Source organism: Netta rufina (assembly GCF_964035555.1).
Source record: "Netta rufina genome assembly, chromosome: 16".
Lineage (NCBI taxonomy): Eukaryota > Metazoa > Chordata > Aves > Anseriformes > Anatidae > Netta > Netta rufina.
Genome location: NC_140140.1, coordinates 1,038,224 through 1,062,493, shown reverse-complemented (window position 1 = coordinate 1,062,493; position 24,270 = coordinate 1,038,224). Strand labels below are relative to the sequence as shown.

Sequence of the window (24,270 nt, the reverse complement as noted above, 5' to 3'; positions counted from 1 at the left end):
GACTGCCTGCTGTCCCCACAGCTCGAGACGGTGCATTAGGAGCTAGTTTCTCACTATACTTCAAGGCTCTCCTTAGCTCTCACTGGCTGTTCAGTCCTGCCTGCTTGGCCCAGCCACCACCCTGCAAAACAACCCCCCTGCCTCACCCAGCACAGCGCTGTCCCTTGTCCCCACACCGGTGGCACCGCGGTGTCCACAGGGTAAAGGAACGGCCCGAGCCTGCCACGGCTGGGAGGTGTTTGCTTTTCCTTCACCCAGGTAATATGCATGAGTTATTGGTTTTGCCCTTTTTGTGTTTTTCTTATCCAAAAGCAATTAGGCCGGTATGCAAAGCCTTTGTGGTGCTGTAGAGCCCGAGAGCAATGACGTGGACCAGCCACCATGGCCCTGCTTATTGCTTTTTAAACAGTATAGCCCAAAACCCCAGATAAACGTTATCAAGCCCAGCCTGACTCCTTTAAGCCATGAAGCTGCTGCCGAGAAGGCCAGAGTCCAGGGCCGGAGACTTTCCTCACCCCTCCACCAGTGCCACAAAAGCCCTAGCAACCTGCCCTCACTCCACCACTCCTGTGTGCTTCTCCTCCCACCTCTTGACTACCAAGAGCAGCCCTTAAATAACAGTCAATATCACCATGTGGCTCACCCGAGGGAAGAACAAACACCTGGGGACACCTTGTCCTTCCCCTGGGAGCACACCCGGGCAGTGCAGGTGACAAACCACAGGGCTGGGGACCCCATGGCCGGGGCACTGCCTCTGCAGGTTGGGGATGGAGAAACCCTGCAGCAGGGGCAAAATCAGCCAAGCCTGTCCTGCCGGGGCTGATGCTGTCGGCACTAATTAACCCCATTAAGATACAGCTGGGAGTAGCTCATACCCTTCTACCTGGCAAGAGAGGCCACCTCGTTGTCCTTGCCCTGTCTTCAGTTACATGGACACAGTCGCCAGCTGGCTCTGCTGCCTCTGGCAGGAAAAGATGACACTGCACAGGTCTTTGGGGGAAAAATCATCCTTAAGGTTTCCGTGGTATTTATCAGATGTTCCAAAAGAGCCTCATTTTTTGTGTAGGTGCTCTGAAGGGCAGTGACTAGATGCAGAACACGACTAGCCCAGCACTGCTCTTTGGGGACAAGCTCCAGCCCATGCTGGGTCTCTGCAAGGGCTTCACCCAGCTCCAAACCTGCCTAGGCTGGAGAAACACAGCAGAGGAGGGTAGAAACCAGCACCAATTCCTGCCCGGCCATCCCGGCGGCTCTCCTGGAGGACATCCTTATGGGGCCAGGATTCTGGGCTGCTCGGGGCTGGCAGGGACACAGCCCAGAAGCGCTCCCAGCGTGCGTCCGTGACTCAGGATGTGGGACGGGGCTGTCCCAGGCAGGTTGGCTGTGCCAGAAGCAGAGAGGGGAAGTGGGAGGAAAAACTCTGCTTTAGTTGTGTGGGTTTTTCTAGCTCTCTGCAGCAAAGCGGGAGGACTGTGCAGTGCAGAAGGCTGAGCCACTCAGTGGGAGCAGGGGCAGCTCTCCTACATGGCGTGGGCAGCTCCAGGAAAGCTGGGGCTCTGCGGGTGTAGCTGTGCCAGAGCTGTTGTGAGCCAGTCCCTCGCTGTGCTTGGCTCCTCAGACCATACAAAATGAGGTTTTGCTTCCAGCTCTGCTTTCTGCAGTCAGACAGAATCCCATGCCAAGGGCTGGCTGTGCCCCCTGGGGACACCCAAGTGCTGCAGTGCCCCACGAGCACCCCACAGGAGATCCCGGTGACACACAGCCAGGTCTGTAGCGATGCTGCTGGAGCCACAGCACTGCCAGGCACCCGAGCTCCTTCCAAGAGGGCAGCCAGAACTGCCCCCAGGCTTTCCCTATGGATTTGGGTTTTCCTATATAAGGCCAACCCCAGATGCCAAGGCGTTTTCTCCAGTGGCTTTCCTGGCTGGTGCTCTCTGGCTGGTAGCCCAGCAGGCGCTGGCGTGGGCCAACAATTCTGGGGGTTAGCAAGGCAGAAACTCCCCTCTTGGTGTACTCAAGCGGGGTCTGTGCACACTCCCAGATCCCCCCAGTCCCAGGTGGGCAGGAAGCAGCCTGCCACCCTGCAGGCTCCAGCCCAGCGCCGTGTGTGGGAGGCAGCTTCCCAGAAGATGGAGAGCTAAATAAAGGCAAGGCCTGGGACAAACCGAGGCTGCCAGCTATTTATTCTAGCATGCCTGTGCACTGTGGAGCAGGAGGCAGATATTTTAAAGCTGCTGTAAGGAAGCTTGCCTGGCCTGATCAAAAATCTAATTACAAACGTTCTCTGCCAGCTTTCTCCACAGCCAAGTAACTTCCAAAACTCACCTCCCCCTAGGCTGCCGGCCTCTCTGCCAGCACCACACTGGATCAGATGCTTGGAAGACATGCCTGTAGCACGCACAAAGCAGTACACCCATGGGGTTCCTGCTCTCCCTCCCTTCCAGGCAGCAGCTCCAGCCCAACACCCATACTGGGGACTCCATGGAGCAGCTCCTGGCCAGCTGTCAGCACGCAGACCTCGCTCCTGGCTGCTGTAGCCCCTGCTCAGGGACCCCCATCCTCCCTCCCTGCTCACCCTTGGGGCTTGTGGATTTCCCCTCCCATTCAGAGGTCACTTGAACAGCCCCATCTGCACCCAGAGCACCCCCCAGCTCCAAGAGAAAAAGCAACCGCTGCACTCTTTGTTCTTGAATATGTATTTTTTACTGAAAAAATCATTCATAAATTAACAAATACAAAAATGTACAAACACATGGGTAAATAAATGTAATGACACAAAGGATTGCTTTGCTGAGAAGTGTGTGTGTGTTTTAAAACACTAGTCTTCAGTGCAAAAATGTCCCCCTGGCACCTCTTAAAAACATAACAGTAAGCTCAAAAGCCATGGTGATGGAAAGATACGTTGTAGTTTAAAGCCACTTCTGATGGCGAGTGAATAGAAGTGTGTGGCTGTTGCTCAGACAGTACCTCCCTTAGAGAAGCAGAGCTTTACAAATAATGAACCAAAAATAAATACTTTTGCAAATAAAACCCACATGGCTCATTAAAAAAAAAAAAGAAGTCAGCATTGAATATGACCTGCCCTCCAGCAGGGCTGAGAGACGGTGTTGATGTGGAAGGGGTGAACAAGTGGCCTTGTTGAGTTTCAGCTGCCAGAATATGTACAAGTTCTCCTTAATACGAGAATTTTTACACCATAACAGCACATGCGCTTGACAGTATGTTTTTAACAGTTACATTTACTATACAGTATTTGACATAGCTGATAAGATTAACAGTGCACATTTTAAGATATTCCACATTTTAAAAAGGGAAAAAATTCAACGTGATTAGAACAAAGGAACTATGAACAGGGATGCTGCTTGGGGGGAAAATGGACCCTTTTATGCCAACCACAGAGTGCATTTTTGAGCAGAGGTAACATCTTTCTTTGTTCAACACAAGGTGCAATGGGTGTCAGGTACACGTCAAAGGCTGAGGATTCAAACAAAGGTAGTTTAACACCTACTCACACACACATGCATGATTCCTGTGGTAGTGAACATTTGACTAGTTGAAATACATTCCTTGTTTGCAGCACCATTAAACAAAGACAGATTTCTAGCAAGGGCTCGAGATTAAAGAAAAGAGGGGCAGGGCAACACGGGTTTAGCATCTGAAAAGGGTCCATGTGAATCGGAGATCAAGATTCAGTAGCGAAAGTCTTTATTGCTATATGCGCTATAAAAAGCAAATCCTCACCTCTGCCTGCAAATAACCATGGTGAATTCCCTCGGGAAGCGATTTTAAAGCACATGTAAATTCAAAGACTTTAAACCTAAGTTACAAACTTATCAGCGCTTTTCAAGGGCAGACTCGCTGTCCTCTCATGCCAGCTGATAAGATCTACACGAGAACTCTGTTGTCTAAACTGACATTTTCTGGATACAGGTTAGGAATGCCCTGGGCAGTCACACCCACAACAGATGTGTATATGGGGATCATATGTCCACAGAACCAAGAAAACAATATAAACCATGAACACTTACGGAAACCGAAGGCAAACAATGCAATAAAAAGAAAGTTAAGTACTTCTGAGGTTAAGCACTCACAAGTGTTGTATAAATACAAATTAAAACACAACCCCCAACATATTTACTTTGAAGTCAGAGAGGTCCAGTAAAAATGACTGTGTACACGCTGTGTAACCCACAGACTGGCTTTCAGTGAGGAAGAGATTGGAAAGCACAGCCTGGCCTCCCCCTGCCTGCTGCGGAGGAGAGGATGGGAAGATGGGAAGGGACGACTCAAATTTGGGTGACTGGTTGGGGTGTCAGACCAAGCTCTCAAGTTCCTGGTACTCACGTTTGCATGAATGTAATTCATGTGTCCTTCATTTTTCCCATAGTGCAACCCTTGGGACAGCCTGCCCACTACCTGCACTCCTGCCAGCACTTTCAGGTGGCTAACAGGGACAAGCAAGCACACCCCTCAGCTCTAACCTCCATCGCTGCAGTGTACTACTGGATTTACACAATAATCCCCAAATCCTCCTCCACAGAACCACCCCAAACCGTACTGCCCCCCTCAAGGAGTGAGGGCACAGCCCTGCTCACAGGGGGCAGGCTGCGGGGGGACTGCAGGGGCAGGATGAGCAGCTTGCCTGTGTGGCCCCCCGGGAGCTCCGGGGCAACCTGCTGAGCTGCACTTACCATCGGAGTGGGAGACAGGGCAACAGGCGATGGATTTTATCCCATATGGCTTTCAGACTGATTTGCACAGTATGTTGCAAACATGATAGAAATGGGAGTTTCTCCATAAATATTCCCACTTCTTCACCCTTCCTGGAAGAAGCCACCTACATGATTCCTGTAAGGAGTGATGACATGGCTGTAGTTCTCATCCGCTACATTTTGAAGTTTAGGGCCCTGTCCAACAAATATTTATGCATATGCATAGCTTAAATCATGCAAGCGGTCTCACTGGTTGAAAAGGGAACAACTTGCACAAGTACAGTGATGCACACGCAAGTGTTTACAGAATTCAGGACTAAGATGAGTGACCTTATGTAAACCTCTAGCTTGGATTCAAACCATAGAAGAAAATAAAAAGGGGCAATTTACACAGCATATTTACACTTACACTTCTTTAAGAAGCGATTCTCTTGTATATACTTCAAGCAGGTCATTTAAAAAACCGCACAAATGTAGAACAACGGTATCAGAAGTCGTCTGATCTCCCACTGGGGCAGTTGCCGACTGAATTGCTTCCGACGTTCACTGCCGGGAAGCCAGAATCCCTCAGCTGAGCTGGTTCCTGGAGGAGAAAGCACGTCCGAGGCAAGTCTGGTGCTGGAGATTGCTGGAGGAATGTGGAGACGAGAGCAGCAGTTCAAACTGTCGTCCTGAAACCCAGAAAGCAAGTGGCGGGGAAAGAAAATGACTGCTGAGCTCGCTGCACGAGTACTGGGTCGGATTGGAACAGCTAGGACAATTTGTGCGTGCACTTTCAGCCTTATTCTCCAAAATACTGCAATCCTTCATTAGACAAAGTATTTTGTCCTCGATAACCCTTGGAAAAGAAAGTCTGGCGTGGTGCTTTCTTGGTGAAGGGCAGAGCAAAGTTATTTTTTCCTCTTAATATTCGGTCACCAGAGCCAGCTCCGGTGTCAGGTTAACAGTGATGTTCTTATACAAGGCGTCATACGTGACGTTAGGAAAGTAGTTCAAGTTATTGAGGCCATCCAGGGCTTGCCTTTCTTTCGACTTCCTCAGCAAGGCGTACCTGTTCGGGGAGAACCAGAGGCCCATGGAGGCACTGTTATATCACATGGAGCCTTGCAGAGCCCATACTCTTAAAACAGCCACCCCCATCAGCAAAACAGAATTTCTGAGTCTTCAGTAAAGAGGACTGTCACCTTTTGTACGTTCCTGGCAGGTGAGTAGCCCCAGTGTCACAAAATGACACAAAATTCTACCACCTGACACAGATTTAGATGCTACCTGCACTCCCTGGGCACCAAGCAGGCGCTGAGCTCTCAGACAAGCAGCGGCTCTTGCCCAAAGCCTTCCCGGGCTCAGGGAGGGCTCCTGCCTGGCACCTGCCAGCCAAAACATGCCGTAGAAAAGCAGCTGATAGGTGATGTGGTCCTCTCCATTTTTAGGAAACAGGACGCCACACAAGAGCAGAACTAATGGTTTAGTGCAAGTGATGGAGGAGGAAGAAGTAAACCTAGAAGAACTGTGTTTTGGGGAAGAAAACTGCAGCTAGTGCACAAGAGCAGCCTCAAGCAAATTTAAGGGCAGCGTGATGAAATTTAAGGCCGAAGGTGGGAGGGGGGCGGCAGGGGGACAAGGAGAAAAAAACAGAAGCATCATGGCAGGACTGGACACTGACTCCCTGTCCTGCAGTACCCAGCACCAGCACCTGGCAGCACCCAGCACCATTGCACAGGGCGAGGAGAAGCCGAGGCTGGGACCTGAGTGCAGGAAAAGCAGCAGGGAATGGACGTGCCAGGAGGAAAAGGAAGGCTGCGGGTCAGACCGAAGGCAGAAGAGCCCACGCTGACTTCAAAGGGGTTGCAACATCAGAACACTGGCAGGAAACAGCATCTTGACAACTACTTTCCCTGGGAAAACTGTCAGGTTCCATGCTTGGGTGGGAAAAGCCGCAGCAGAGAGGAGAGCCAAAATTAGGGCTCTTGTAGGAGGTAAAATGGAGCGAAACCGCATGGCTGTCAGCCTGGCTCCTGGGCAGGGGCTGCCCCTGACCCCACAGCTTGTGCCCAGATCAAACCAGGGCTCCCTGCTGGAGCCAGGGGGAGGTCAAGGAAGCTCCAGGAACAAGTGCTCCATCCCACTGCACTCAGTCCTTACACGCTTCAAGGACTTGACTAAATATGGCTTTTTAAAGCCAAAATTGACTTCCTTGATTCCTCTTTTTAAGAGTGAAATGAGAGAAGCATCTCTCGCTTGCTGCATTCTGTCTGACACAGAAATGAAAACTAGGGCTAATGATTATATATAACCTCAAATGGAAACCCCCCAGAATGAATCCTCTGTAGATGACTGACAATCAGCATGTAAGTTCATTTCTCCTCTGAATCTGCAGTGAGTTCAAATAGTACTTTGCAGAACAAAGCCCCCTTGCTGTCCCCTCCTTCTGCCAGCAGCAGCCAGCAGCCCCTTTCCAGAACAGAGCTTGCACCGTGCAGCAGCTCGTGCCCTGCAAGTCTTAATTCCTGCCGTTGATTGCAAAAAGGTATTTCTCTGGTTTCCTGTTGCATAGTTTGCAGAAGACTCAAATTCCACCCATGTCCCCCAGCAGCAGCAGCAGCCCTTCCTTGAGCCATTGTCTCTCAGGAACAACTCTGGCTCACGGATGTCAAGAGTTGGACTTGATGATCCTTAAGGGTCCCTTCCAACTCAGGATATTCTATGATTCTATGTCTGAGAGCCCCATCTTTTGGGTTGCACCCCCGGAGCTGCAACCACACTGTGAGGACCTCTCGCCTTAGGCATTGAACATCCTGGAGCCCCAGCAGTGCTCTGCCTCCCTCTTCTCCCCACAGTTTGTTTCCTCTGCAACTTGTGGCTGTTATTGCCTTCTAGCAGTTGCAGGGAACCTTGTATGTGCCACAGACTGTGAAGGCCTCTGGGACCTTTAAAAATAAAAAAATAAAAATAAAAAAAAACATCACTTGCCTTCCTAGGAACTGCACTTCTCCCCGATGATGGTGGGGAATTGATTTGTATTTCCCTGTGTCTCCTTCCGGCCGAGTCACCGAATAGCCTGCGTACTGCACTCTGCATTGGGAAGGGGAGAAAAATCAGAAGTAAAATCAACAGCTGCCCTTGTCGTGCTGCCAGCGCACACAGTTAGGTCGTTTGTGGCCCCTAACATAACTTTGCCTTTCTTCTGAGCAGATAAGCTATGCAAACTCCCCACCTCAGCCTAAGCTGCACCATGCTCAGCACCTCTGGTACCTGAGGTTCAGCTGAGGATCCGTTTGACACCATCACCCACCCTCCCAGACCATGACACCTCCAGCCAGGCTGGCTCTGCCCAGCCCAGGTGACCATGGCACAGCAAGGGACAAAACATCGGTGTGGGACTGAAGCTGCTGCCAGCACTCAGGACCATGGCACTGTGCTCAGAAATTCCTTGAGTTCCTGGGATTTCTGTGCTCCCTGGAGCTGGCAGCAGCGCCATGCCACAGGGAGCCCTGCCCGTCGCAGGGACGCGCGCTGAGCCCGTACCTGTTCCAGAGGTCGTCATCTTCACCACCCCAGCCCCAGAAAGCATTAGGAAAACCATTGATCTTCTGGAACTGCTCCACAGTCAGGCCACTCACCCCGCCAAAGAACTCGTTGTAGGGGAGCCTGAGGGGGAGAAAAGGGTCAGTGTGGGGACTGCAGCACCAACTGTGGCTTTCCTGCTTGCAGTGGGGGACACTGATCTGTGAGGATGCTCTCCTCCAATCCTCTTTGTGTTTTACTTTGGGCTTCTGCCTTTCAGAAGAAAATCTAACGCTTGCTTCTTATTTATTACTGTAGTGAAGAGGAAGAGCAGTGCTTACAGATACATGTACTTGTCCAGCTTGGCTGCAAAGTGTCTCGGCATCTGGCCGCACCCGTAATAGTTGCGGTCGTTTTCTGGTATGTGGTCCACATCGTGGAAGATGAGACAGTCCCAGTCCAGGTCCTTCATTGCTTCCCGAAAGCCAACGTTGAAGAGCATGGCACGGTTAAAGGGTTGGTTACCAGCCTAGGAGAGAGAGCACCTTCAAGGGAAGCACCGCACAAGTTCACGCTGTGTGTGCACTCTTGGCCCTATTCAGGGAACTGCAGAGCAGTCAGCTCCAGATCCACTGCTCAAAGGGAAATGATGTGTTGGAACAGACAGGCCAGTGAGATTAACCCAAACCTGAATACCAAGACTGCAGTAGCAAAAATAAAGCTGCAAAAAGTATCATTAGCCAGATACTTGAAAAAAAAGCAAAACAATTTTGATCAATCTCTACTAGCTGCTGCCCAGAAGAGCAAGGGTGCCTAAATACGGAGGCATGTTTAGAGGGCGGATGAAACCAGATAGCTTAAGTGACAGGTTAGCATACACATCAAATTACAGTCTTGTGTCCTACACACTGATGGAAGTCTTCCAGGCACTGCGCAGACAAGAAGCACACACATCCACCCCATCAGGCCCAGGGGATGCTCCCTGAAGCTACTACAAATACACACAGCTGTAACGCAGCATTATTTCAACTGCAAATACCTGCTTCAAAGCTGCAGTTTGGTTTGTTAAAAATCTCTTTCAACATGTGTTGTTTGTTTGTTGTTTTAAATAAAAGTCTACTGGATTTTTTTTTAGATTAAAAAAGTCATTTTGGGGCATGCCTCCCAGCTGTGCTGCTTTTCAGCAGGATGGGACAATTTAAACATTGCAACATTAACCCCAGGCCTTCAAAAGTTGCAGGGATGCAACTGTCAGGCAAACCCCTCAGGACACAATGCACTGCTGTCCTGGCAGGCTGCGATGCCAGCCCCCAGCACCACCCACCCGGCACAACACCGCAACCACTTACTTGTTCCACGACATAAAATGCGAACTGTAAACGTTGACGCTGCAGCATTGGAATAAGGTGCCTGAAAAGGACTGGAAGATGTTCATAACGATTGCGGAATGGGATCAGGATCGCCACCTGGGGATGAAAGGGGACAGCTCTGCACCACAAAAGCAGCTCCTGCAGCATACAGACCCCGACCCGGGGAGGAGGCTGCTGGCACGGTGTCAGTGCTGCTCTCCCTGTCTAAATGGTATAAATCTGGGCACGGGTCCCCAGTGGTGCCACCTCGCCTCCTGAGCAAATCCCTCTCCAAACAGGGTTGGGGGTGAGCTGAATGTCCCCTTAGCAGCCCTTGTAGAAGCCCAGAGCTGACTCGCGTGTCACTAACAGCCCTCAGCTTCAGCATTTCTCCCGGTGCTGCAATCCCACATCGTGGGGATCCTCCCAGCATTGCCCTGCAGCACACCAGAGAGGTTATCCCAGTGTTCCCAGTAACATTCCCCCAGGCACTCCAAGCCTCCTGCTCACCTTCCAGCGAGGCAGGCAGTCGCTCGGCTTCCAGTGGCCTCCCAGCTTGATGGAAGGGTCTTTTGAGAAGAACTGGTGGATGTCCTCCATCGTGATCTCGCTCATATTTACATCGATGGGGCCCTCTGGGGAGGCAGCAGGAGCAGCAGGTCAGGAGCCATGCTCCTGGGGTGGCTTGCTGCCTGCTCACCCAGCCCTCTGCTCCCAGCACCAAATGCAGGTGGCTTCTTCTGTCCCCAGACACCAAAAGAGACAACTAGGGAATGCTGCCGGTGTGCCTTGTTGCTCCTCGGCCCCACTCAGCCATCACGGCTGTGGCTGGACGCAGCTCTCCATCAGAGACCCACCACCACTGGTCCCTCCAGGGTCCAGCACCCCCTTCCCCACAGAGGTTTCAGGCAGAAACACCTTCCCACTGAGCCATCTTCCCCTTTTCAGATGGATTTATCCCAGAAAGCCCCATTTCCCGTGGAAGCAATGCCTAGGCAGCAGCATTTCTCCCAGCTGCAGCAGGGGTCCTGCCTGCGCCCCACACCCTCCTGTCCCCCATGGCTCATGCCCAGCTCGGGGCAAGGGAGCAATCCCACTGCCACTGCCCCTGGCAGAGGGCTTGTCCGGCCTCTCCATGGGCTGGGCAGCACACAATTCCCCTTTTGTTTATGTTTGCCATAGGCAAACTTGAGGAGGGAGACGGGCCTCCAACGTAGCAGGAATTAATTCAGGCAATTGGGTAAACAACGGCTTTCCAGGAGGGGACAGCTCAGAACAGCGCTTCCATTCATCAACAGCCTCAGTGCTCCACAGGAGAGGTAGGACACGGGTGAAATGGGGTGCTGCCACGTGCTGTGCCACTGCCACCCAGGCCAGGCAGGATGTGGCGAGGGGCACACAGAGCCATCAGGAAGGCAGGGGCAGCTGTGCACCCACTGGTACTCACTCATAGAAGGGAGCCTCTCGGGACAGGTGTGGTTGGGGAAGTAGGTGAAGTCTTCGGGAAGAAAAGTTGTGGCTTGCAGAAAGGTTTCGTTGTGATTCAGGTCAAGAGGATAATCTGGGGAGGGGGAAAAAAAATAAAAGGAAGAGTCTACAGCTGAGCTGCATGCAGCCACTGTGAGCAAACTCTAAAAGCCGCCCACACCTGGGAGCATCCCCAGCACCTCAGGGGTGCCTCCACCCATCACAAGTCCCGGACTTGTATCTGTGACCCAGCTGGGGGCTCATCCCCACCCTCAGGTGGGCAGCTGCAGGACAGCAGGGGCAGCCCAGATACCTTGCATGTGGCCACACCAGAGAAACCTTCAGCCTTCTGATCAGAGCATCGCCCTCAGGTATCACAGACAGATCAAAGCAAAGGAGCACGTGGCAGGAGAGGCCACTCAACACCTCGTCCCTGAAATCTGCAGACCAAGGGGACCACAGAGTCACAATCAGCCTGCCTTGGCTTGCACAGAGGAGCCTCTGTGCCCCAGCAGGTTGCAGCATCTTTCTCCAGCACCCTGGTTCCTCTGCTTCCTTCCACCTTCTGGGTAAAATCCCCTGGCGTGCTGCACCTCCAGCCACTTTAAGGAAGTCTTTGTGCAGCTAAGAACTTCTGCTTTCTGCAGTCACCCACAGCCACCACAGCTCCGGCCAACTGCAACCTACATTTTAGGTAGCAGAAAGTTTCCTTTCTGTAGCAATGCCCCAGCTGCTATGGGAAGATGCTGCCTCTCCACTTTCTCAGAGCATCAAGCGCTCAGTGGAGGGTTTGTCTCTTGGGCCTTGTCTTGGGCACCACCAGCACCCACCTCAAACCACCTCATCCCACAGAGGTGCTGGAAAACAATCATTTAGCACTGTGGCCACCCAGCCACCTATCAGGTCCTCATCCACCAGGACAGAAAGGGCTCATCCCTTCCAGCCCCCTCCCCATGCGAGAGCATCGCTGCCAAAGCCAACTGCACCGCCTTGTGATCGGCACAGCTCTCAGCACGCTAAAGCCTAGTGCTCCTGGTGTCCCACCAGCACAGTACAAACCACTCCTTTGGAGGCAACAGCTCCGTGGGTCTTTCTGCCCCAGGTGTCCAAGCAGCTCAGCAGGGCCTTGGACACGAGGGCTGCAGGTGACAGAGCAGCAAAGAGCAGATTTACAGGAGCAGAGCCCACCATCATGCCGTGAGCACCACTTGTCTGCTCCCATGGGCACCCAGAGCATCCCAGGCAGGCTTTTGAAGGACTTGCAGACAGAACCCAGGGGCTTGTCAGCTTTGATAGTATCTATTTTGGAGGCTTGATACTGCTCTAAATTTTAATAGCCAGATTCCCATTAAGCTGCAATCACCAGAACACACTCTCAATGCTGGGTTTGTCTGACAACCCAGAGCAAAGTGAAGCTGGTCTATTTTGCATGACGTGCTGCCATTTCGGGCTACTGAAGTGCAGACCGGAGGCCTCCTAGCTCGCTGAATAGGAAACCCATTTTTGCATCTATTATCAAATGCTTAAAAAGTAACTTCCTCATTTGAATAACAGATGAAAAATACAGCAGAGACAAAGCACGAACATAGAAGGTGAGGCAGAAGCACACCGTGCTCGCAGCACACCACCCCATGCGGTGTCACCTTGCTATTCAGGACTGGATGTCACTTTGCTAAGCAATCTGCCTAGAAATTAAAGCCACGGGTGCTGGAGGACACACAAATGAGCCTGCTTTGTCACAAAAGAGCTGCCGCCTTCTGGGGCCCAGGTGAGAGACAGGTGAGGCTATAGCTCGGAGAGCATCAGCAGCCTCCTGCCTGCCAGGTGCTGGGGCAGGGACAGCCTGTGAGGAGCCATGGGGTCTTCTCATGCCATCGGGCACGTGGTGGTCCTCCTGGCTGCCGTCCCATGCTGCCTGCACACGTGGCTTTGCTCTCCCAGCTTCCACACAGCCAGCAGTGGCGTGGGGAGGATGCACGTCACCAGGCTGGATCCACAGCATGCCCATGGAGATCCCAGTGAGGGCCCTACAGACACTGAGGAGGAAGCTGCTGATCCCAGCTTTAATGCCATCCTGGTGGCCGCAGTGCCATGCCCGAGGAAGGTCACGCAAGGCTGGCATGTGGTCTGCACTGCTGCAGGCTGCCGGAGCAGGGAGGTTATCCTGCTGGGTCTGTGCAGAGCTGAGGGCTGTGCAGGGCTGGTTATTCCCACAGCAGCATTTCGCTGCCCACCGCACGCTGGAGGAGTTCACGGCAGGTTTCGGAGGGCTTAGATCCCCGCAGGCTGCCAGCTGGGAGGCTTGCATCACCACCAGGCGCAGCCGCGAAAGCATCCAGCCCTCCTTCTCTCGAGTTGGTAGCGTGAGCTCCTTCCTCACCGTGCATCTGCTTCAGCTGATGTCTCCAGCCTTAAAATAGCCCAGGCTGGCAGCCCGGCTGACCTCAGTGCGCAGGTCACTGGTGCGATCCAAACCGCCTGTGCAGAGCACAGTGGCTGCAGCACACACTCAGCGCACAGGAACCGACACTCCTGGGGGCCGGCAGGGCAGTGGCATCATCATGCATTAAAATTATGAAGCAATCTTGCCCTTTTTAACTCTCTCAGCCCTGGTGATGAACCCAGCCCAGTGCTGGAGCTGGCACCAATGTGCCCGCAGATGACACTGGAACGCCAGAGTCATGCTCAGCATCCCACCTGCTCACCCAGCCCCAGTGGGGTGCCCCACACCGAGCTGTAGACAGACACCCACATTTATGTTTTTACTGTGCTACATTTACACAAACACTTGTAAACTTTTTATCAGCTTGATGGTACGGATGGTAAAACAGCCTTGAAGTCCAAGACTGCCTCTCAGATTCCTGCAACCCGCCCAGAGCTCAGAATATGATTTGTGGCAGATGTCCAGCCAAGTCATTTCAGTTCAGCCCTGAATGGGAAGAATGAAGCTGGTACGCACAGGCTCCTCCACATGCACGATGCCATGTCTCTGGGAGCATGCGTGAGCCTGAGAAGCTTTTTTTTTTTTTTTTTTTTAAATATGAAACCTGATCCTTGTACTGAATTTAAAAGTGTTTATCCTCAGATTGGTAGAAGCTAACAAGCTGACTTTCCTGGTAAGCAAAGAGTTTTCCAGCTCAACGTCCAGTTATTTTAGACCTATCAGAATTTCTACCCCTTATTTAAGTGAGGGGTATCTGAATTAAAAAGCACGTTCATGTAGAAGAAACCAATGAATCAAAATCCCCACCCTGAATTTACCACCATAAATTATTTCCAATATAAATTATTTATGACCCGAGAGCAGCTCAGGTCAACTTGATTTCCACCAGAAATGAAGATTTCAATAATTGTCATTTTGATTAAGGAAATACCTGAGTCATTCACACTGCTGTTCCTCTTGGCATAGGCACTGCGGACCACCTGCTCGTAAACCTGAGCTCCTATTGTTCTCATGTTCTCACGAATCATGATGCCTTGGGCTTGCATCATGAAGAGGTAGGTGTTCACTGCAAGGAGGGAAAAAAAAAAAAAAAAAAAAGAAGAAAAGATTTCCGTGAGCAGCAGCTTCTGGAGGAAAGAGGAAAAATTAGTCTTTTGGAAGCATTCCCAGCACCCTGCTGTGCTGCAGCTCCCTGCTGCCAGGAGCTTCCCTGGGTCACCCGACGGGAGCTGGGAAGGCGTGTGGTCGGAGCATGGGGGGAAGGCACCTTCGCAACCCTGGCTGATGAGCAAGGGGAGCTCAGAGCTGTTCCTGACAGCACAGACTGTCACTTGGTTTGAGAGGTTAAACACCTTGTGCTGTGTAAGTACAGACATTTAGTTAGGAAGTAGCATTAGAACAGGAAACTGAGCAGCACGACCGGACACAAACTCATCCCTAGACCACAGCAGAAGGGCTGGGCAGGTACTTGGGCACAGGGCACATTACCCACGGCACCGAAACGCATGCTTGTGCTGTCCCTAAGCAAAACCCTCCTCATCATCACTCTCCTGCACCCTGGGCAGTGCATGCACCAGGTCCCCTGCCAGCCCCTCTACAGAACACCTTGATCTGAAACCAGGGAGGAGAAAAAACAGAGGGCTGACCACACTAACACCAGGAACTGATAGTGCCAGGAAGCCTGAGCCCCGCTGCAGCCCCGATTAGATAGGGACCCATATCAGGGCACAAGGCTGCTCCGCCAGCGCTGCCCACTTGGTACACACAGCCATAGCCACTCCTCTGCTTTCCCCTTCTGACCACAGCACCCACAGCAGCCTCCGGAGCAGCTGCTGCCTGCTATTTCCTAATTATAATTCTATTATTTTTTCTCCATGCAGGTAAGTAAATATTTGGAAGGGCATCTAAGCTCCGGAGCCAGCAGCCGTGCTGCGTGCACCCCGCTCACTGCCTGCAGCACCATGGGGTGGCTGCAGGAGGGGCTTAGCAGCTAAACTGCTGCAAAAGCAACGTTGAATGCTCATTTCCAGTCCCTCCCCTGCCAGGGATGGATGTCGCAAGAGCAATGTGAATGCCAAGGCACCCAAAAGGAGAAATTGGCTCCAGATTTTGTCAGGACACCTTCCCCAGGCCCAGCCTCTGCCCAGACTGGGTTATACCAGCCCAGCAGCGAGCAAGAGCTGCCTTGGCCAAAGATGCACCTAAATCCTGCAAGGCACAGAGCTCCTAAGGACACGTTTGCAGCACCTTGCCCTAAGAGTCACCATCCACACAAAGACACAGCAAAGTCTCAGGAGGCTCTACCAGGAGGCAGCACGGACCAGCACGAGGCAGAAGCTGCGTGCCCAGAGCACAGCGGAGCAAGGAGAGGTAGGGCATGGCCCCACCTTGCCCATCATAAAGCAACCAGGATTAACGTCTGCCCACTGCCCTTTCCAACCGCCCAAAAAGCAGATCATGGGACAGGGCACAGCTCTTCTCTTTGCACAGAGCAGCCAGAGGGGAGCCAGAACTGCTGGAGATGTTTACCAGGACCGGGCTGCGATAAGGGCGAGCAGGGGCCCCAGCAGGCTCCCTCTTCTAGCTCGCCCGGGCTTTGAGTCAGCAGCGAGGCACGACTTGCTGATACTGAACAAGTAATTTAGCTTTCTACCTCATTATGCCTTCTACTCGCTGGGTAAAGCAGAATCAGATTTGGTGAAGCATGAAAGAATGAAAGAGACACAAATCAGCATCCAATCCCTGCTTAATTTCAGGAACAGGGAGGTCTGTCCAGCACTCAATGCGACGTTTGTTTGCCTGCTCTCTAAGAGGGCAGATGAAGCACGGCCTCGCAAGAGGCGCATGACATGACTTGCTCATTTCCACTTTGATGAAATTGCAGTGGGAATCCTTAACAGACTGTCACAGCCGTTACCATCCCCAGGGGAGCTCGAGCAAAAACAAGAGCAGCTTTGTTTTAGGCAGCACTGCCTTTTCCCACATTAACCCCTTTACTCGAAGGGTCACAGAGGTACCTGGCTGCGGCGGTGCCATGCCACCAGTGCCCCAAGCACAGAGCCCTGTGTCCGTGCTGCCACAGCCAAAGCTGTGCTCCCCTGCCGTGACCCAGCACCATCACACATCCCTAGTATCCCAGGAAATTAGATTTAAAATGCATTATTTAAAACATTTCACTCCCTATATCTGCTCAGTGCAGCTGCCAGGGCTGTGCCTGAGCCTACATGGGCTGTGCCAGACCCCAGCTCACTCTTCAGTTTCCTGGGTTTCTGATGAGCAGAGGGGCCAGCCTGTAATTGCATTAAGCACAACCCAGCTGCCCCCAGAGGTCAGGGCCACGGCGGTGGCGTGGCAGTGACACGGGGCCCCGGGTTGGAGCAGCACCGTGCACGTGCGGCTCACACTGGCTGAGCTGGGGTTCAGCCAGAAAACAATTCTCTGTGTTGCGAGATAGGGCTCATCTAATCACGTAGGATGGTCTAGAAAATTACATTAGCCTTCTGCCTTTCTTCTGTCTGACCACACGGCATTTGAGAGCACATCTGTGGAGTGATAACAGCCTGGCCACGGCAGCCAAGCGGCAGCACAAGGACAGGAGAGGGATTTTAGCCTTTGTCAGCAGGGGGAGATGCCTCTTTTCAGAGGAATTTCCAGCAGACACTCATTATCCACATGGAAAATGAGCAAAATTTAAAAATCTGTCCGCCCAAATGACCACAGTCAGATTATTCCCTCTGGTTTAAGGGACAAGTTGGCCCTGCTGGGATTTAAGCACATGGGAGCCGTGCTATGGTTCTGTAAGCACAGTGCCAAGCCTCCGGCTGCCCAGCAGCAATAGTGGGGCTCCCCGCAGCACCCTGAGATGTGCACCCTTAGATGCACACCCCAGCACCCGCACGAGCAAGGCGGTGGGAGAACCAGCACTCATCAAAGTCCGGGCACGGGCAGCAGCTTGAGGTGGGGAGGTGAAGTCCAATTACATAAATGAGCACTGAAAGCTTCCTGTAATCATTTCTCAGCTAGTATTTTCAGAGCACTTCTAATTAAGAAACAGCTGACTCTCTCATGGAAGATTAATTTCACAGACATGATATGTACGAGAAGAGGCAGCAGAGTGATTTCCACTTTGGGAGAGCTCTGAGCACGACTCATGCCGGCTGCCCACACCAGAGGGGCTCAGACCCGCCGCATCCTGCTCATGACCCCAGCAGGATACAGAAGGATGATCCCCAGCACAGGGACATCGGGGTGTCCCTGGAGGAGAGGCCGGGTGGGTGGCAGCAGCCCTGCCCTGCCAGCATTATCAGCGCCCCACACAGCAGCCAGGCTTTCCGGAGGAAGGACCGCGTCTTCCTCTGCATGGAGATTTAGGTCTTTCTGTCCCATTCAGGGCTTTCCCAGGCCATCTGTCTGGATGCAGAAGCACTGAGGGGATGCTCAGGGCTTCACCGTGGCCTTTTCCTCCGGACACACCAAAGTGATGCTGGGGCACAGCGTGCGGCCTGCCCCAGCCCCTGCCCTGCCCTAGGAGCAGGAGTTGGAATAACAAACCAATAAATCCTAAACCAACATGCAGCTTCATCAGGCACTTGGAGGGAGCGTGAAACACTGAACTTGTGGGATTTTTGCACGCTGGAGATGTGTGGGGCAGCACCAGTGAGAGCGGTGCTGGCCCTCACTGCACAGCACCTCTGCACCAAGCCTCTTGCGGTGCTCTTCCAGCAGATCTCCAGCACGGTATTCAGCATTAGCAGCACAAAGGGTTTTACTCACCCTCACCCAACACTAACCCTACAAGGAAAATATAGACAGTTAGGACAGCCTGAATGTGTAAGCAAGGTGATGAGGGAGAGTAGCAGCACAGCGTCCCACTGCTGGTATGCCAGGAGACCTCTGGCTCCATTAGTCTCACGCGTTCAGCGGTACCGTATTCCCCTGCTGCACAGAGTGCCAGAACAATTAAATAAGAGGTTACAATTAGGTTTAGAGAATTTAATACTAATGCCAACACTGTTACTTAGCCCTTTGCCTATAAATAGCACAGGAAGGAATAATTTGATACATTAAGTGGCCTAAGAATTAGCAGTGCTGCAGCACTGAGTTGGTAATTACCAAGCTCCCACTCCCAAACTCAGCCTGCACGTGCACCCGGCAAGGGGGGAGGATCAGAGACTGCAGTGATGTTCATGCCCTGACTATTGGGAATCTGCACCTGAAAATGGGAAGGAAAAAAAAAAAAAGCTGTGAATGTTTCAGCAGGGGGTGGGTGGAAATCTGGTTACCCGAATAGTTCCTGAGTTCTTTATCGTGTCTGGAGAGCACTGCTATCAGTGCCCGTCTCAGCAGTCCCACCGCTGCCTGGGGGTTGTGCAACTTCCTCTGAGCACCACTGCACTGACTGCAGGACAGGCAGAGCAGAAGGAGCGCCCCAACCACGTGCAACAATTTGGAAGCCCGGGGGAAGCCTGAGCACCCCCAGCCCTGCAGCACCCACCTGGGTGAGCTCTGTGTCCACCACTGAGCACCCAGCGCCCGGCTGGGCGCAGTGACGCACACAGGCCAGCACGTAGAGCACGACAAGTGCTTGCCCGAGTTAAATATTACCCTTCCTAGTGAGACTGGGGCTCTCCTACTTTAATTGCAGCTCAGGAGATGCAATTGCACAGGACTGCATCTCCTGTTTGGTCACCATCCCTGCCCCTTCACGGCCAGGCTGCCCTCCCCGCCAGGGTGAGCACAGCCACTGCCAAGGAGCAGGAAAGCGAGGGCTGCCAGCAGATTTCTGGGCACGCAAAGCACAAAAGCACAGTGCTCGGCCTGCTCTCATGGGCACTGCGCAGTAAAGCACACAATAAAAGGCCCTTCAGCAAGCAGAATTAAATGGTTGCTGCCCTCTTCAGCTGGCAGCACTCGCACACCGCTGCTGACCCCGGACAGCAAACACGGACAGCTTGGCTTTTGTGCCTTGCCCTTCGGGAGACAAAGCGGTGGCAATTCCTGTGTCCCAGGCACCAGCTCTAAGCAGCAGGAATCCCGCTGCTCATGTAGGATCAGGATGAGGAAACAGAGGAAGAGCTTCAGTGAGAAAACCGAAAAAAAACAAGCAAACCTGGGTGAGCCAAGGGAGGCAGAGCAGCAAGATGCAGCCCAGCGCTGCCCGAGGCAGGAGGCACACAGCCGCCTGCCACCAGCCCTCTCCTCCTTCGCTTCCTGGCCACGGGAATCCATGCAGCTGCAGGAGGGAGGAAATCCCTGGTCAGGACATCACACATATTGAGCAAGAAACCTTAAGACAGGCAGGAAGAAGGCTGTCTGTGGTGCTTCTTCCCAGGAAATGCATTAAATTGAGAGTTCTAATCTATGCTGTTCTTCAGCCACCTAGCACATAGCCAGGTCACAAAGGCAGGCTAGGCTGGGTTTGGATTTAAGATTTCTGTATAACCACGCACCACTTACACAGGTAAATTTTGAAATCACTCATTTGTTAATCTGTGAAATTAGGAGATTACCTACACCCACTGGGGATTATCCAGAGTGTCAAGATAAAAACAATTAAACAGAGCCACAGACTTAGCAACTCGGTCCACGCGGTATAATCGCCACTGAAGTTCTAGCATCTCGACTTCTGTGAACTAGAGGAGAATCTGACAGCTGTTTAGGATGTTCCAGAGGAACAGACCAAGACCTGATTTTCCAACCATGTTTCACAAGCTCAGCACAGCTGAACAAAAAGGCTCATCACATGCCCAGCCTCACTTTTGCTGCAACGGGGTTGTTCCAAGTATGGGGCCAAAACTTTGCTTCTGGTCACTGGCTTGCCTCTTCAGCTAGGTTGGACTACGTGAGTTACCACGCATGAAATCAAACTGCCTCCCAGCTGTCACACATAAACACAAGTGCAAGATGTGTGGTTGTAGCACCCAGCACTGCATTCATCCTTCCTTCAGTTCTTCAAGACCCAGGGCATGCTTCACACTGACATTTATGGCTAAAGAATGGTCCAGCTCTTATTTAAGGCTTTTTTGCTTCCAAAAAAAGCCTTGTGCAGGGGGAGCTTTGCTCCCTGCCTCGCTCACCCACGATGTCCACACCCCATGGGACCCATTCCTTGCTGCCTGCACACACGGAGCGTCCTGCTGCAGGTGCAGAGTGGGGCCGGGCGCTCATCCTGTACCATGCCATACCCTGCTCTGCTGCTGCTTTCCTCAGCACAGCAACATCCTGCCCAGAGAAGCCCCAGGCTCATTTCTGACATGACCATGGATGTTCTGGCTCCACACTGGGGCTGAAAAAGCCCAGACCCCACAGCAGCACAAACTGCAGTGCTGCACTCGGTGCCTGCTAGTGCAAACAGGGTTGTACAACTGCTCCAGCCTGAGAAGTACAAGAGGGACCTTGCAGTAAGCATGATTCTCACTGTGCAGACTGCAGCTAACGAGATCCACTTGCAGCAATATCCCAAGAGCATCCCCTTTGTGGCTTCTTCACTACCCAAGGCCAGATAAAAGGAGAACAGCAGTTTCAGCATATGAGGAAGGAGCACTCAGCCACACCCCCACACCACACATCAGCCCAGTGTGCCTGTCAGTCCTCCCAACTCCTAAAAAATTCCCTAGACTGAAACTCTGGAACCACATGGGCTTATTGCCATCCGAGATCTAAGAAGGCAACAGCTCAGAGCTCCCGGCCAAGAAGGCTCCTTCCACAGTTCAACACCATCAAGAGCTGCAGCAGCTTGTCCTCCGCAGCGACATTTCCGAGTTGTTCTTGTCTGTGACAATTAAAGACCACAGCACTAACAAAGCGAGTACAGCTGCTGCACTTCTGTGGGACAAAAAAAGCTGTCAGAGAGAGGATGCAACTTTGAGGTTCCAGCATCCAGTCCACTACCCCCGTGGTTTTGTAAGAACACCAATGGCCTAAGACACTTATTAGCTTATCGTGAACGATGTAGCCTTGGAATACCTGACATGTTTGAAATTGTTTTCTTCCACCTGGCAAGCAAAATGCTAACCCAGCTGCTGTAAATAAATTAACCAATTCCATTACCAGAGAATGACCTCACTGCAGATCATTCATCCTGCTCTTGATTAACTTATTTAACACCTCATGTCACATCACAGCCTGTGGTGTCTTCCTGGGAGTCAGCAGCAAAGTAGGTAGCAGGGCAAAGAGAGCTGGTTTGGGGTGTCCCGAGCAGGAGGGAACGAAGGACAACCTCCGTGCCCTTGCCCCGTGATAAGACGCCTGCCGGACGTGCCAGGGTAAGGAGACTGCTCATGGGCTGCCCCCGGATCTTGCCCAAAGCACTGTGCTGGCTGCTGCCTCCCCTCCTGGGAGCAGACAGAGCACACCAGCAGCAATGCTGCCCAGCCACGCTGGCAGCGTCCCGAGGAACCCCCAGACCTTATCGCAGTAAGGGTGGGAATAGAGCGCCCTGGCTTCAGAATCCAGCTCAGTACCACCCTTCACCATAGACACCGGGCTCCCTGGGTTGTGAGTAACGCTCTGTAATTAAGTTACGCATTAATCCCAGATAAGCAGCAGCGAGGCTGTGCAATGAGTAAGCTCGGCGAGGGATAAGAGGGCCCAGTTCAGGATCTAGCAAGGAGGCAATGGCAATATCACCCACCTGCAAAATCCCAACCTGCAGGTGCCAGGCTCCCAACCTACCAGGGTTGCTGTTTTATACCAACAGGAAACAAATCCAGCCCAGGGCGCAGGCTGCACGTCAGCTCCAGGCAGCCCGGCGATGCTGCCCTGCCCCATGGCCACTCCTCATTGCCCGGTGGCTGCTAAATTAGCAGGGACTATCCTCAATTGGCAGGGACTAGCAGGTTACAGCTCTGCACATCACCCCTGCCCCACAGCCCTGGGGAAATACAAGCAGCTGAAGGTGCACACTGGGGGTAGCACAAACTCCCTCTTGCCCCACAGAGGCTTCTTTAAGATGTTGTACATGGCAGCAGGCATTTCTGCAAGTGACTTGCCTGTTTACCCAGGGATCTGAACGCTCGTTAGCTGATATGAGAAACAGAGCAGCAACAACAACAAAAAAATTAGTTCCAGACTGACTGCACCCAAAACGCAAGCTTGGCAAACAAGTTGGGAGTCAGATGCTTCCCTGGAAAAGATAAACACACCAGGGAGTGCAGACGGTGCTCGGAGGGGCGAGCAGCCCTCCCGCGCAGGCACAGCCCCTGTGGCCGGCTGCACACCCTGCTGCATCATCCTGCCTATTGCACAAGCAGCTCTGGATACAGAAAAGGCACTTGGCAGACGAGCAGGGAAATTAATTTATAACAGGTGGGCACATCCCCACGTTCAATGCCCGGAGCAGATTATAACCAAGGCAGCTGCAAGAAGCTTCTCTGGGCAGTGGGCACGAGGGCTGGCAGCACCGGTGCGGGCTCTGCGCTCTGCCCCCAGGGCATGGGGGTCACCCCTCGGGGGGTCTGGGGCCTCCTTCAAAGCCTACCCTGTGAGCTGTCGGGGTGCTGAGCAGAGACAGGGAGAGATCCTGTAGCCCCTGGGGATTTGGGGTCAGAAATGGCAGCATGCAGTGTGTGGCCCTGCTCACATCCCACTCACACTCCTCCTCGGCACTGCCAGCAGCGGTGTGTGCTGCGGTCAAAGGCTTCAGCTTGCAGCACAGCACAGGAAGGTAACCTGGGGGATCCTGCCATGCACCTGCCCACAGTGCTGCAGTACCCCTCCCTCCTGGCCGAGGCAGCAGCCCTTCCCTCCATGGCAGATAACAAGATTTTAGATTACACTGATTTATCCACTCAACTTATCCGATTTGCCCAGGTCAGGTTCGCTCCTCCAACGTATTACAGCTAAACACAGTCATCCTCCTCTCATCCCTTCCTCCACAGACAAGCCCTTGCAAGCACTTTGCAAACACAGCACTACAAATGCCACGTTTCCCTTCACCGTCATCCTCCTCCTCCTGCAATTTGATTGTTTTTTTTTTCAACCTGCTCCTGAGCCAGGTGGGGACACAGTGCCCCCACTGCCCACTGAAGGCCACGAGCACCCAAGGAGCCCCAATGCCTCCAGGAGCCCTCTGTGCCCTCAGCAGAGCCCTGGGGACACGAGGACACCCAGTGCCACAGCTCCCAGTGTGGGGCAGGAGGTAGCAGCTGGGGGTTTAGTGTCAGCACCACTTGAGGAGGCCGTGCCTCACTATCAGCTTGCTCTAGCCCAACAGTGAACAAGCCCATTACCATGCCAACTCACATTTTGGCTTTTTTAACCAGGTGACAGCAGAGCAGCTGAAGCACAGCACAGGGCAGCCGCCCCAGCACACTCCTGCATCGTGCGCTCCCTCTGCAGCCCTGCTGAGCTCGGTGCTGTGAAGGAGCCATCCTGGGGCTGCCCAACGGGGCCAGGTGTCAGCAGATACCCCATGCTGGAGGCTAAAAACGCTGAAAACCATTTGACACAACACAAGAAACTGGAAAGCAGGTGCTGACAGGCTGACTTGATAGCCACAAGCCTGCTGAGTGCTTGAAACACAAAAGGGTGCCTGACCTGCACTTGCCCAGAGTAACAGACACAAGTTAGGGCAGGAGGATATGCAACAGGCTGCAGGAAAAGCGGGGAGCGCAGGCACCTGCTTCCACATTATAATTGCGCAGGTCGGTTCACCTCAAAGCAGAATGGAGCATTATCTCCTTCCTCCAGCCCAGCTATTTGTTTACCTCTGCACTGACCCTTTTTCCACCTTGCAGGCTGTGCCGACAGCCACACGCACAGAGCTGGGGAGCCGGGCACCCACAGCTGCTCCCTT

General features: G+C 52.8%; 1 protein-coding gene across 1 annotated transcript in view; it reads right to left on the bottom strand.

The window, feature by feature from the left end:
- Positions 1 to 2,757: 2,757 nt before the first annotated feature.
- Positions 2,758 to 24,270, bottom strand: part of B4GALT5 (beta-1,4-galactosyltransferase 5) — a 32,409-nt gene continuing 10,896 nt past the window's right edge. The window contains exons 2-9 of the mRNA XM_084296943.1: positions 14,407 to 14,541; positions 11,013 to 11,126; positions 10,076 to 10,200; positions 9,566 to 9,682; positions 8,558 to 8,745; positions 8,238 to 8,360; positions 7,683 to 7,784; positions 2,758 to 5,763 (exon numbers count right to left, since the gene is read on the bottom strand). Coding sequence (XP_084153069.1) covers positions 5,616 to 5,763; positions 7,683 to 7,784; positions 8,238 to 8,360; positions 8,558 to 8,745; positions 9,566 to 9,682; positions 10,076 to 10,200; positions 11,013 to 11,126; positions 14,407 to 14,541 — 1,052 coding nt within the window. The 3' untranslated portion in view covers positions 2,758 to 5,615. The remainder of the gene's footprint in view (positions 5,764 to 7,682; positions 7,785 to 8,237; positions 8,361 to 8,557; positions 8,746 to 9,565; positions 9,683 to 10,075; positions 10,201 to 11,012; positions 11,127 to 14,406; positions 14,542 to 24,270) is intronic.